Consider the following 14,800-nt stretch of genomic DNA (forward strand, 5'->3'; position numbering starts at 1 on the left):
TACAAGGCTGTGTTAGCAACACAAAACTTGTGGATTTGAATGCCAGGGAACACAACATACTGATAAAAAATATAAAGCTTGAATGAACCGCTGTGGTTCTGCTAAATGTGTAAACATAAAAAAGATGACTTACCTTTAAACGCCAGTGACATTATCAGTAACCTCATGATGATATGATGAACTGCTACAATACGCATGATTTATTCATGACAACGAAAAGCCTTAGGATGTTTTTTGTTTGTTGATACTCAGGGGTCTGAGAGCTGTCTGCAAAACTTTTAGCTTTGTAAACTTTGAGACATTATATCCACAGAGCGCACCTGGTTCATTTTATTTACAAAAATTTCAAATATTTTTGACCAATACAGGCTAAAAAATAAAGTGTGTGCAGCTTACTCTAACGCCAAATGCTCCAAAGTTTTATTGAACTGCAATGATTTGACCTCTAAGGGGCGGTTTCCCAGACAGTTTTTAGATTAATCCAGGACTAAGCCTTAGTTATGTTAGAATAACTACATACAGTACTGTGCAAAAGTCTTAGGCCACCATGCTACCATTAGATTTGTTGGTTTTGCATTGTTATAGTGATCATATATAATTATTTCTCAGTCTCTTTATTAAAATACAACTAGAAAATACAAGAAATGTGTATGTAGTATTAAAAACAGTATAAAAGTATAAGCTGAAGTGTCAAGTATTTAGGGTAAACTCCCCTTACACTTGAGCAATAGCAGGCAGCTGCAGGATCTCTTAAAGGATTAGTCAATTTTCTTAAAAAAAAAAAATCCAGATAATTTACTCATCACCATGCCATCCAAAATGTTGGTTTCTTTGTTCAGTTGAGAAGAAATTATGTTTTTTTAGGAAAACATTCCAGGATTTTTCTAATTTTAATGGACTTTAATGGACCCCAACACTTAACACTTGCAGTTTCAACAGTTTCAAAGGACTCTAAACGATCTTAAACGAGGAATAAGGGTCTTAAACGATTGTCATTTTTGATAAGAAAAACAAAAAATAGGCACTTCCAAAACCCGACCCCTCGTGCATCTCCGGTCCCGCGACACGCCAGCGCGACCTCACGCAATTGTGTAATGCCGTGGAAAGGTCACGTGTTACATATATGAAACGCACATTTGTGGACCATTTTAAACAATAAACTGACACAAAGACATTAATTAGTATCATTCCACATACAACAACGTCGGAATGGACCTCTTTCTCTACACTTGTAAACACCGGGGCCTAGTTTTGCATTCGTCATCCGTGACCTCTTGACGTGATGACGTATTACGTGAGGTCGCGCTGGTGCATCACAGGACCGGAGATAGACAAGAAATTGTGGTTTAAAAGTGAATATTTTTATTTTTCTTGACAAAAATGACAATCGTTTCGCTAGATAAGACCGTTATGCCCCGCTCGGAATCGCTCAGAGTCCCCTGAAACTACGTTGAAACTGCTTTAAATCTGTTATGTGTTGGGGTCCATTACAGTCCACCGAAATGAGAAAAATCCTGAATGCTCTCCCCAAAAAACATAATTTCTTCTCAACTGAACAAAGACATCAACATCTTGGACGACATGGCGACGAGCAAATTATCTGGATTTTTTTAGGAAAATGGACTAATCCTTTAAACCTAAATGAAATTAAATCTTAATTTCTAATTCTAATTGAATAACGTCAGTCTTCTCAAAAAGCTCAAGATGTGTTTAGTGCCAAGAGAGGTTACACTAAATAGCTACTGACTGATGAAGACATTTAGTTCTGAAAATTGTTTTGTTTTTAATTTTGTGTACATATTTTCTGTATTTTCTGACAAATAAATATGAATGGACATTAAAACTTTGCTAAAACAATAAAGCTGGTGATGGTGGCCTAAGACTTTTGCACAGTACTGTTTAGAGTTTATTAGGCAAAAAAAGAAACATGTCATATAATAACCTGCAGGTCGAAGAAGCATTGCAGTTATTCACTTAGGTTAGAGCAGTAATATCAATGTGTGGATATTTACTATTTTGGTCATTACAGCACACTTAAAGGTAATGACACAAACTATAACAACATACTGTAGAGGAGAATGGAGATGACAGAGTGAGGGCTATATAAACAACATTATGAAGTACACACAAGAGTCATCTAAAAATCATATATTAAATCATAAAATGACAATGTAACAATATATTGGTACAGATTGAAAAAGGACCATTGTGTTTGTTTATAAGCAAAATGAGATCCAAGTTCACTTTCAGCACCAGTGACAGTGTGAAGACAGATGACTTTACTTATACTTGATTTACTTTCTGGTTCACTTCTTTTTATGACTAAAACATAACCTCATTACATTGCATAAAGATATCAAAAAGAAACCACATGCCACAAACGCTTTATGTAAAAAACGAATTTAATAATGCCACATGTGTGAAGAATAGCCCTAGCAGTCATTATAATACATAGTTGTTTCCAATCATTAATAAAGTTTCATGTTTAAGCCTCAGAAAGTCTTTTAGGCAATAAAATAACATCTGAAAGGTCTGTTACAAAGCTGTTCCCAAAGGTCTTAATTTGTACAATTTTTGTTAAAGGAAAAAAGTCTACAGATAGATAAGACATTCCCTGTGCTTTTAACCATCCTTTCATTTCTTAAAGGAAAACACTACTGTTTTTCAATATTTTACTATGTTTTACCTCAACTTAGATGAATTAATACATACCTATCTTTATTCAATGCGCGCACCTTTAATCCCTGCACAGCGCTTCCCGAATGCGTTAGCATCCAGCCCAGCCCCATTCATACTTATGGCTCCAAACAAAAGTTTTATTTTGTGCCACCATACTTACTCGTGTAACTACTCATGTAACAGTCTTTAAATAGGGAAAACATGGAAGTGTTTGGTGTCTTCTAATTCATCCCTGTTTGGATCCTAAGGAATGAATGGGGCTAGGCTAAATGCCAACACATTCACAACGCACCGTACAAAGACCAAGTGCACGCATTGAAAAATGATAAGTATGTATTAAGAACATAGTAAAATATTGAAAACGCTGTTTTACTTTAAAACATAGTAACTGTCCGTAAAAGATTTATTAAACTACTTGACTTTCGATTAGATTTTTGCCCTAATTTGCAGTCGGGATAAGTCGACGACAGTTGCTGAAAGACTGCCCCAGAATGTGACCCCTTTTGTAATCTAGTCCCTACTGACTGTTTGTTTTTCCTTTGCAAGTCCACACATCTGCGCTCATCTCCTTCGCATACATCTGTCATGAGATGTGTGTTTCTGTGTAAGTCTGTTGTGTTCCAAATAACATTATTTGAAAGCCTGCTAGCATGTGATCCTCAGAAGTGGGTGGCTACAGGTAGCCGTTTTTTAGTCGTGATCTGCGTTACTTTGTCTATGAGGCTTAGTGTTCCCAGCACATGGATTATTAGAGACGAAAAAATCATGCAACAAGTCCTCAACATGAGGAGAAAACATTCCTCTATCAAAGCACGAGCAGCAATAATAGAGAGAGCAGTAAAGAGGCGAGAGTGCACGTGACTGAAGAACCACTCAGATTGACTGAAGACACAAACATTTACATACATTAAAAAAATATAAAATAACAGGGGAGAAGGAAAAGTATCGGCACCAGAATGGTTGCGGGATGCGTGCATGTGATGATCCGTCCACATCCAAGCCCGGGAACAACGACAGGACAAGGAAAGAGGAAAATGGAAAGAGAAAAACAAGAGGAAGAAAAATACGTCAAACACGGAAACAAAGAATTTAAATTAAAAAGTGAAGTGAGATTTTCATGGTAATGAAATGAAAAGGGTGAGAGAAATGATGTGTGCAAGTATTCGGTTCATTCTCAGGAAACTGTGCCATTAGTGTGTTATGCGGATCACTATGACTTTTATTTTGACATTAATAAGAAAGAAAAATATTAAATTCATCTACTTATGATGTGGCAAACCCATTAAATATTTTCGTAACATTCAACTCTGCAAGATTTTAAAAGGGATGAATTCCTCTGTTGTGTTTTTCCTCAGCGTCTATGACAGTTACAGTGAGAAAATACAATTATTTTTAGAAAGTTTAGCAGTAACTTTAAATTAAATACCAGTATAAACTAAATAAATAAAATACTGTAAACCATTTCCTTAAATTTTCCAGCATTAATGGCACTGTTTTCTCAGAACAACCCTATTAATAAAACAAAGCATGCAGAAGTTGTTTGATGGGTCAGTGGGAGTTGTTTTTCAGTACTGTAATGAGCATATAAACAAAAATTTGTTACGCACAATTATGCAAAACAAGCTGAACATGCACTTCACTTTATAATGTAGAGTCCCCCAACCCACATAGTACCGACCAATGGGCTACATATTATAATGAAAGCAAATTAGATATACATTTACTTCACTGTATGATTGACAACTGGAGAAACGTTTTTATAATCACCAAGCCGCTGCGTTTATTAGTCAGTGTAGTACAGACACAAACTTCAAGCAGTTTATCAAGGTCTCGGTACTTAACAGGACAGTTAAAAATCTGCTGCAACAACAGAAGAACATTGAAGATCTGTCCTCCTTTATCTGTGATAAATAACATAACTTCTTATCTAAAGTACAATGGAGGTTGTTTGATACTTAGGGAACAGTAATGTGTTACATTAATAATACTATCAGCACTTGTGTCAATGACAGAGGTGTTACTAGGAATGATGTCATCGAAGAGAGGGCTAAGTCGTGTGTCACAAAATCAGTTTTAAATTGATACAATTTCAATAATTTGAGATAATATTGTCTGTTATCCATGCCAGCTAACAGAGGTATAAATTCTCAATTTTCTCATCTCCAAAATTTAATGACATCACAGTCAGTGTTTTTTTTTTTCAGATATAATGGGGTTAGCTTTGGAGGTTACACTTGACAATAACAGTAAATAAATAAAATGCCTAAATTTATAGTTTGTGATTTAACTCATGGGGTTGTTTCCTGGACAGGGATTAGCTTAAACCAGGACTAGGCCTTAGTTTAAGTGGGAAAAATTCAAATTTTTAACAAACATGCCTTACTAAAAACATTACTTGTGTGCATTTTAAGGCAAAACAAAAGGCACTGATGTATTTTAAGATATGCCAGGGCAAGTTGTTTTCAGTTTGGACAGCGTTTACATTTATTTTAGTGTAGGACTAGTCTAATCCAGTGGTTTTCAAACTGGGGGGCGGGGCCCCCAGGGGGGCCACGAGATGGTGCCAGGGGGGCCCCAGTTTTACAACATTTTATAAAATACATTCATTTATCACGAATTCTGTGTAATTTAACCTAAAAAATAACAAGCCAACTAACCAACAGCACTACTAGGTATAATTTTATATGTTTTGTTTAATTAAAATATTACATTTTAAAACTGTTTTGTCACAAATTTTCTTTCGGGGGGCCGCGAAAAATGCACTGTACACAAGGGGGCCGCACGCTGAAAAAGTTTGGGAACCACTGGTCTAATCCAATACCGGGAAACCACCCCTTTATGTTTATATATATATATATATATATATATATATATATATATATATATATATATATATATATATATATATATATATATATATATATATATATATATATATATATATATATATATATATATATGTTAGAATAAATGTAGTTCTTTTGACATTATTATTCATGTACTGTTATTACAAAGTTTTACCACTTTATAGATTAATTACCATATTATGATCGATAATTGAGATAAAGATTATGTTCCATGAAGATATTTACTAATTTTCCTACCATTAATATATACAATTTTTTTTATCACTGGTAATATGTGTTCCTAAGGTCTTCAGTTGGACAACGTTAAAAGCAGGGTGCACGATTTTTGAAAAACGCTTTGGAAAAGGGAGTAAGGTGGAGTACCAAAACATACTTGTAGCCAATTAGCAGTAAGGGGCGTGTCTTCTAACCAACCACATTGCCTGGGTTGCGTATGTGTGGGGCGGGTCTATTAAAAAAAAGGTCCAGATTCTACTGGGGTAGGGGCGTGTTTGTTTAGGTGATTTCAAATGTCAACATTGGCTTTCAGAGATTGGCTTGCACCCCGCCTTTAAAGGCGATTTTCTCAATATTTAGATTTTTTTAGGAATTGTATTTTGCATTCAAACGAATAGTGCTCTCTAGCGCCCCACTTTTCCAAATGTGTGTTGCAACTACGGTAGCCGTTATATACTCACTGATCTCCTTATACGTTTCAGCTAGTTGACGTGTTCTGAATGAAAACGTGTTGTGGAAACGCGTTGGTAGGCTAGTGCTTTTTGTCCCTCTTTGCTATTATAGTTTATCAGTATGGTGGAACGACATGGAGCCTCCTTGGACTTACCCGTTCAATGTAAGTAAGGAGAAGAAAATCTAAGCTTACAATGAAAGTCAGATCACTGGCAGAGGTCATTTGACACCAACGAGGACATATTAATGAATAAAGACATTGATTTTGATTAATAAAACACTTAAAACCCTACTTACTGTCCCTTTAAATAGTTGTATCTCGGACAAATATTGTCATTTCCTAACAAATCCATATCCATACATCAATAGAAAGCTTATTTATTTATCTTGAATTGACCCTTATGACTGGTTTTGCTGTCCATGGTCGCATTTGTGTTTTTGCACCCTTGCAGTTTGCATCCTTGCAATCTACACACTTGCAATTTGATTGATAATACGATTACCTATACTATCTTTTTAGTTATATATTATACTTTTATAATCTGTACTTGAATATATAGTAACTCTATATTGCTTATCTTTTTTTAAATATGTTAAAAATTCACTTGATTTTATAATGCACCGTTGGCCATTTTCAATTTTATTATTTTTTATGTTTATATTAATAACTAGTTGTTCCAAAACAGCATGTTACACTGACTTCCCTAATGTATATTAATACTGGTTTAATTGATAAACCTGCATTGATTTTGCTAGCTTTCTAATATTCCAGCATCCGAGTTTAACATAACAGTTATCACTTCAAGAAAAGCACTGGAAACACGTAAACGCTCCGGCGGTTTCTTCAGTAAAGTTCTGCTCTAGAGGCGCTCTTATTAGCATGCTGCGAGGAGCGTGCTTCTGTACTCCGAGGTGTGACTGAGACAAACAGCCTTTGGATGCGAGCCATTCACAGCCTACTATGCCAAAGAGAAAGGCGATTCAGCCCTCCTACGTCCGCAGGGCCGCCTCAGAGTGTTAATGAGTGGGAAAGGCAGGCAGGGCTACAGAAAGTCTCTCTGCATTAAGAAGCTCCAGATGCTTGTTACATTACAAGTGAAGCAGTGAAGCCCAGCTGCGGCCTTCAGCACGCTTGACCAGACCGTAAACCCTTAACTGAGCAGCAAGTGCATGATAGGTGGAGTCGTAAACAGAAAGTGATTTTTCAGTAGGAGAGGTAAAGTGTGCTGTTGTTGAGGACGGCCTGGTCACGCACGGGCCGAGGCTTATTGGATGACTTCAGAGTTTACCTTCATGTGAATGGTCTGTTTTTGCAAGAAAATAAAACGTCCACATCCATCTACATTAGTCATATGTTATAGACACATAGCGAGATGTCAGTATCAATGAGCCAAATATTTTGTCCACGTCTTTCGTGATCTGCCATGTTGCATGACTCACTGTTTATCATGCAGTGTAAGTGATGGCCCACACTGCATTCACATGTTTGGTGTCATTACAGCTCTGAGTCAGCTGTTAAAATCAGTTGTGTGAGAGCGAGCAGGTGAGAGAGAGGGATGATGGACAGAGAGTGAGCGAAAGAGAGATGGCGGTCACTCACCTGTTGTAGCTGCCGGTTCTGTTGAGGTTCTGAAGGTCAGGGTGCTGGGACTGGACCTGCCCTGCTGGTTTTCCGCCACCACAATAACATCATATTCGGTGTCCCACTGAAGTTCATTCAATATCACGTGGCTGCTTACATGAGGCATACGGATCTCACTCTTCCAGTCTGCGTCTTCCCTCTGAACGCAGCACAAACAAACCAGTCACTCACGAAATGCCCTTTCTCATATTGTTTGTTACACTCCAAAAATAGTTAAGTTGCAAATTTAACTTATGAAAAAATCATAAAACATTTGCAAATGAAGCACCGTTTCCATTCAGTAAGTCGAAGAGAATGAAAACGTAATTTCCTGCAATGGGAGAAGACATTTTAGTGTATAATAAAGTACTTAAGCACACAAAGCTCAGTGAACGTGGTCCTATCATCTTGCTTTCAGAAGCAGATGACTGCTCTATGGGAAAGCAGTCTTGTACGATAGATGGTTCAGGAAAACCTTATATCCAACCACGCTGACGGCACACTCGTTTCAGAATGACGAAAACAACATTTAGATGCTGTGCACTGAGATCGAACCGCTGGTTAGTCCAGTTATGCCGTCTCATTGCGCCCACTTACGACGTCACGTGACAAATTTTGATCTGCATCAAGGATTTTATTCAGTAAATGTGTTTCCGTTGCAGTTTTTGCACATAAAAGTTCTTCCGACTCATAATTTTTTATGTTCATTTTCAGAATATCTGCTCCAGCATTTTTTTTATGCGATATTCCAAAAAGTGCATAAAAACTGGTGGATGGAAACATAGCTACTGTTTAGTGTCACATGAAACGAGAACATGAAAAATTTTTATTAGGTGTAACATTTAAACAAAGTTGTAATGTTTTGTAAATAAAAAAACTTAAAATTTTGGGGCGGTTTCACAGACAGGGCTTATCCTAGTCCCAGATGCATGTTTGAGCTACCTTCATTTAAAAACATATCTTATCACATATCAGTGCCATTATTTTGTCCAGTGTTGGGGGTAACGCATTACAAGTAACTTGCATTATGTAATAATATTACTTATAATAATTTAATAATAATCATTTAATTAATTAATTAATTAATTTCATTTAAAAAAATGACTGAATTAAACTGAACTTATACCACAGGCCTGTTGAATGCTGTATTGTGATTGGATGAGAAATGTTCCATGGGTGTTGATTATTTTTCTGTAAACCGCACGCTTAACCTGTCAAATGTCTTAAAAATAAGCCCCAGAGCAATGTTTGTGGTAACTGTGGTATAAGAGGAACAATTGACTGTTGGACAATTACTGTATAAGAAAATAATGCACACCCGCGGTGTTGGATGTGCATTATTTTCTTATAATTCAACGGCCCGTCATCAATTATTGCTTAAATATTAACATAGAATTACGCAGTCTATGCATCGCGGCTGAATGGGAACAGTTTAAATCGGAAACGGAGATGGCAGGCCAGAGCTTGACATTTTTGCGACGGAAATATGCAGTTTCTGAATGCAGAACTTCGCTGTCATAAAAAACACCTGCAAAACCTGAAAGAGATCAAGCCTCAGCCAAGTAAGAAAAAGTAACGCGAAAGTAACTTGCAAGTAACGTAACCATTACTTTCCATGAGAAGTAACTAAGTAACAATTTCCTAATATAACTAAGGCCTAGTCCTGGATTAATCTAAACCCCGTCCGGGAAACTGGCCTTTTAAGTCGTACTCCAAGATGGAAAAAGTCTTGCATAACATTTAAAGTTGCATTAAAATAATATAAAAAAAAACTGATCATTTACACTTGTACACTTACAGCTTTGTATTTAACCAGGTAATGGATTATGGGTGAGCCTCCATCATCTTGTTTGATCCAGTGCAGCTTCAGTGCATTGCCTTTGGGCTCCAGGGTGCCCTCTAGTTTAGGGGAACTGGGCTCTCCTACAACAACAAAACAGTTATAAAGGAGTGTGAGAACACACTACGCAAAACTGTTAAAGGGATAGTTCACCAAAAATAAAAATTCGGTCATAATTTACTCCCTCTTGTGCTGTCACAAACTTGTATACATTTCTTTGTTCTGATTAACACAAAGGACGATATTTTGAGGAATGTTTGTAACCACACCGATCAGAGGCCCCATTGAATTATATAGTAGGACAAAATACAAACAAATATTTCTCAAAATATCTTCCTTTGTGTTCATCAGAACAAAGAAATATATACAGGTTTGTTACAGCATTAGTAAATGATGAGTGAGTAAATTATGACAGAATTTTTATTTTTGGGTGAACTATCCCTTTAAAGTCACAATGAAACGGAAGTAGCGGTTGTCTTATTTCCCACATGGTGACGTATATCCGAGTGAAACAGCTTCTGAAAAGAAGTTGGGTCATGTTGCTATTTGCTAATCACTGTGATCTTTTCTCGGGCCCCGCCCACCTGCCATACACCATGACTGAAGGTAAAGAGAGATTAGGCTTGTTTCGACTTCATGCGGTGCCGCAAGAATAGACAGCTGGATGACGTCAAAGTACTGCGAGAGCGAGACAAAATTAGACTTCGTATGATTTCTCGAATCATTCTCACGGGACTTTGGCTTCATCCAGCTGTCGGTTCTTGCGGGGCCGCATGAAGTCGAACAAGCCTATCGGTTTGATGAGGGGAGGAGATTGTATGAGGGCACATGACATTTCAAAAATAATAATGAAGCTCACAGATAAGTAATTTGTAAAAAAAAGACTGCAATTTAAAAAAAAGGTTTTAGGGCTGTCAAAAAATTAATCGCGATTAATCGCATCCAAAATAAAAGTTTGTGTTTACATAACACATGTGTGTGTACTGTGTGTATATATTATGTATATATAAAAACACACAGAATAATATATATATATTTACGAAAAATTGGTAATATTTATATATAGAATATTTATATTTCTATATTATATAAATTATATAAATGTATATACAGTATATAAATGCAAATATTTCATAAATATATACATGAATGTGTGTGTATTTATATATACATCATATTTACACACAGTACACACACATATGTTATGTAAACACAAACTTTTATTTTGGATGCGATTAATCGCGATTAATCTTTTGACAGCCCTAGTTTTAATATCAATTTCATTGTGACTTTAATAAAAATTAGGCTGCAATGAGGTAAAGCAGAAGTATAGAAATGAAAAGCAGCACTGATAATTGGTATAGGGTGGCCATAATATTTCGGGTTTAATTTCAAGTATTTGTGACAGTTCCGCTGGACGCGTCCCGAACATGTTTTCGGGTTCGTTCTCGGGAAGTCGCTTTGCTCGACCGCATATGTCATCGAGGTTCTCACCTTTCAGTTAAAATACATTAGAAGATTAAGATTTATTTCTTTTAAGACATACAATCATTGTAGTTTCATTCTTACCTTGAAATGTAACGGTTGCTTTTCTGAAATTAAACCCGAAATATTAAACCTTGATGACGTATGCGGTCATCCAACGCGACTTCTGGAGAATGAACCCGAAAACATGTTCGAGACGTGTCCGGCGGAACTGGCACGAATGGCCACCCTAAACTGGTCTCATTGTGTGTTTTCCCAAACAATCCCATTCTCCATTTTGCAAACAAACAGGTGGTCCTGTCCCAAACTCATGCCAGTGTTTGTCTCAGAATGTAGAGTATATACTGGAATTATATCAACTATGGGCCAGCTTGATGTGCAGATATCAGTCCTGGCATCTACCATTAAAAAACCCAAACTCCTGAAAATGTCCATGATTTTCATTTATAAATATTTGGGTGTTTGGATCTGCAATTTCATTTTGATCCAATACCAAATAGCTGAATGTAATATCTCAGTAGTGAAATGAGGTTTACTGGATGAACAGGAAATGTGCCATATGCATCAAAGGTGCATACATTTGGGACCCCCAACAAAAAAATTCACATCAATATTTAGTAGAGCCTCCTTTAGCAAAAAATAACCAGCTCTAGACGCTTCCTATAGCCGGTAATGAGTGTCTGGATTCTGAATGAATGTATTTTGGACCATTCCTCCTTACAAAACATCTCCAGTTCAGTAAGGTTTGACGGTGCCGAGCATAATCACCTCACGGATGTTCAATGATATCCAGGTGGGGACTGGGATGGCCATTCCAGACCATATCAGAATGTACCTCTGCATAAATGCCCGAGTAGATTTTGATCAGTGTTTTGAGTTGTTGTCTTGTTAAAATATCCAGCCTTGGGCAACTTCAACTTTGTGACTGATTCCTCAACATTATTCTCAAGAATCTGCTTATATTGAGTTGAATCTACCATCAACTTTAATCAGATTCCCAGTACCGGCACTGGCCACACAGCCCCACAACAAGATGGAACCTCCATCAAATTTTAGTGTGGGTAGCAAATGTTTTTCTTGGAACGCTGCGTTCTTTTGCCGCTATGCATAATGCCCCTTGTTATGACCAAATAACCCAATCTTTGTTTCATCAGTCCAAAGCACCTTATTTCAAAATGAAGCTGGCTTGTCCAAATGTATGTTTGCATACCTCAAGCGACGTTTGTGTGCAGTAACAAAATGCGCTGAATTGTTGAACGATGCACGGTGACACCATCTGCAGAAAGTTGATGTTGTAGGTCTTTGGAGGTGGTCTGTGGGCTGTTTCTCACCAACCTTCGCCTTTGCCTCGCCAATATTTTATGTGTCCTGCCACTTCTGGCCTCAATAAGAACTGTGCCTGTGGTCTTCTATTTCCTCACCATGTTCCTCAAAGTGGACACTGACAGCTTATATCTCTGCCATAACCTTTTGTAGCCTTCCCCTAAACCATAATGTTGAACAATCTTTATTTTCAGGTCATTTGAGAGTTGTTTATAGGCCACCATGTTTGCCACTCTTCAGAGGAAAGTCAAAGAGAACAACACCTTGCAAATGGCCACCTTAAATACCTTTTCTCGGGATTGAACGCACCTGTCTATGAAGTTCAAGGCTTAATGAGCTCACCAAACCAATTGTGTCTTCCAATTAATCAGTGCTAAGTATTGAAATCAACAAAATGACAAGGGTGCCCAAAGCCGTTTCTCAATGTCAAGGATACGTCCTTGGCAGGACTAGTCCTTACAAGTCACTTCCTTCAGAGGCTAGGCGAGGCTCCTTTTAAGCATTCGGAGAACACGTTAAATGGAACAGGCTAGCAAGTGCACGTCATTGCCTCATTGAAAGGTGTGCTTTCGGTGCTGTGCGCATAGGATTGTGGGTGATTTCAGCGCGTGAAGAGCGCGAAGGACACACATATGCATCCTTTCCTGTATATGGGATATTTCTCGAATGAAGGACTCAGTCCTTGGCTAAAATTTCGAGGATCCTCGACATTGAACAGTCCTTCGACGGACGTCGATGACGTAGCATCCTCGAAATTCTGCGAGGATCCTTCCTTGATATTGAGAAACGGCTCGTATTTATACACCTGTCTAATTTCGTTTCGATGCATATTGCACAATTTCTGTTAATCCAATAATCCTCATTTCACTACTGAAATATTACTGTGTCCTTCAGTTTTTGATAGATCAAAATTAAATTCCTGATCCACACACCCAAATATTTAAAAATAAAAAACATGGAAATTGTCAGGGGTGCCCAAACTTTGCATATGTATATCCTCCTGTACAACAATGAATCAATTCGGGTAAGTAATAGAAAAACGTGTCACATGCTATTTGGCTGGTTGTTTTTAGATGAGCAGGGTTGATACTATATATCGAGGGTAACCGCAGATGTCCCTACAGTGCGTTTGCGTGCATTATCGCTGTGTGAATTGGGAATATTTCTTTAGTGCTGTGCGCCGAGGCCTCTCCTTCACGGGCCATCACGACCCATTTCATTTTAATGACCAATGAATGCTAGTTTGATCCGCTACATTAGTCTGATGTAGCGAGTGACATGTAACAACATTGCTGGGAGAAGCTACGCTGAAAGCAGCGGATAGAGAAATTAAGGTATTTTAGTGTCATTAATGCAGTAATTAGCGACACTTGTACATGGGAACGGACCTGAGTCACTTTATTTCACTGTATAGGCTTTATTCGCTACAAGAACCACGTGCCTTTTAACTCACTGTAGTTTCAGCCTAATATCAATCACTCTTTTAACACCCGTTGCATTAGCCTAATGATCAATACCGGCAATGCATCAGTAGCTCCACGTCTGATATCCAAGAGGCTACCGTATTTAAAAGGTACATCAAATTAGTCACGTTTTTTAAAACAACACACCCAGCCTGAAAGAATTAATGAGACGTTTTAAAATGCTGATCAATATTAATGTCACAAAAGTGCAGACTCAAAAAAAGTCAAAAAAACTTAAATCAGTAGCTTTTCCGAACAATCAACAACTCGCTCAACAAGCAGAGATTTTTCCCAGAATGACAGTTTTAAGGCTCATCAATAAACATTTATCTCTTAAACGATAAAAGTTTAAAAAGTGTAGCGCAGCGAGTAACTTCACCATCTGTCCCTACAGAATCTTGTGAATGTAATGAGTATGCGTAAAACTGAGAAAACAGACGTAAATGAAAATTTCAGATGTTTACGTGCTAACAAATTGACTTGAAGTATGTTTATTAATCTAATTGCAGCTAGATTTGAACAGTCGGAAGGGAATTCACTGATTAATTCATTAAAGGAATTATGCAAATTATGCAACATGCATACGCGCTCGGTTTTGTGCCGAGCACAATTTTTAAGAGGTGATTACCGTACTCGTGAAATACCTCAGGCTCAAGTGAATTTGTAATAGTTAAGTGAATCTTCAGTAAAAGGAATGAGCTGGGCTGAGGTTTCAGATAAACCTCTGCTAAACATACTTCAATCATAAAAACATTTAAAAAGCTACAGTAACCCGAGGTGTACTAAACTCTAAAAACAAACGGTGCTAAATAGCACTAAAAGCGGGTCTTGGCTCGTAATCATAGAGGAACCA

At 37.4% G+C, this 14,800-nt stretch overlaps 1 protein-coding gene across 6 annotated transcripts in view; it reads right to left on the reverse strand.

Annotated features, from left to right (window-relative positions):
• Positions 1-14,800, reverse strand: part of ncam1b (neural cell adhesion molecule 1b) — a 126,369-nt gene that overhangs the window by 11,814 nt on the left and 99,755 nt on the right. For 5 of the 6 annotated variants that reach the window (XM_055196268.2, XM_055196270.2, XM_073863239.1 and 2 more), the window contains 2 exons: positions 9,635-9,759; positions 7,816-7,996 (listed from right to left, as the gene is read on the reverse strand). In XM_055196268.2, the coding sequence (XP_055052243.2) occupies positions 7,816-7,996; positions 9,635-9,759 (306 nt within the window). Of the gene's footprint in view, positions 1-2,835; positions 3,562-7,815; positions 7,997-9,634; positions 9,760-14,800 lie in introns of those variants that run through there. The other variant, XM_073863241.1, reaches the window with a different exon arrangement.

The sequence above is a fragment of the Misgurnus anguillicaudatus genome, chromosome 24 (genome assembly GCF_027580225.2).
Source record: "Misgurnus anguillicaudatus chromosome 24, ASM2758022v2, whole genome shotgun sequence".
Classification (NCBI taxonomy): Eukaryota; Metazoa; Chordata; class Actinopteri; order Cypriniformes; family Cobitidae; genus Misgurnus; species Misgurnus anguillicaudatus.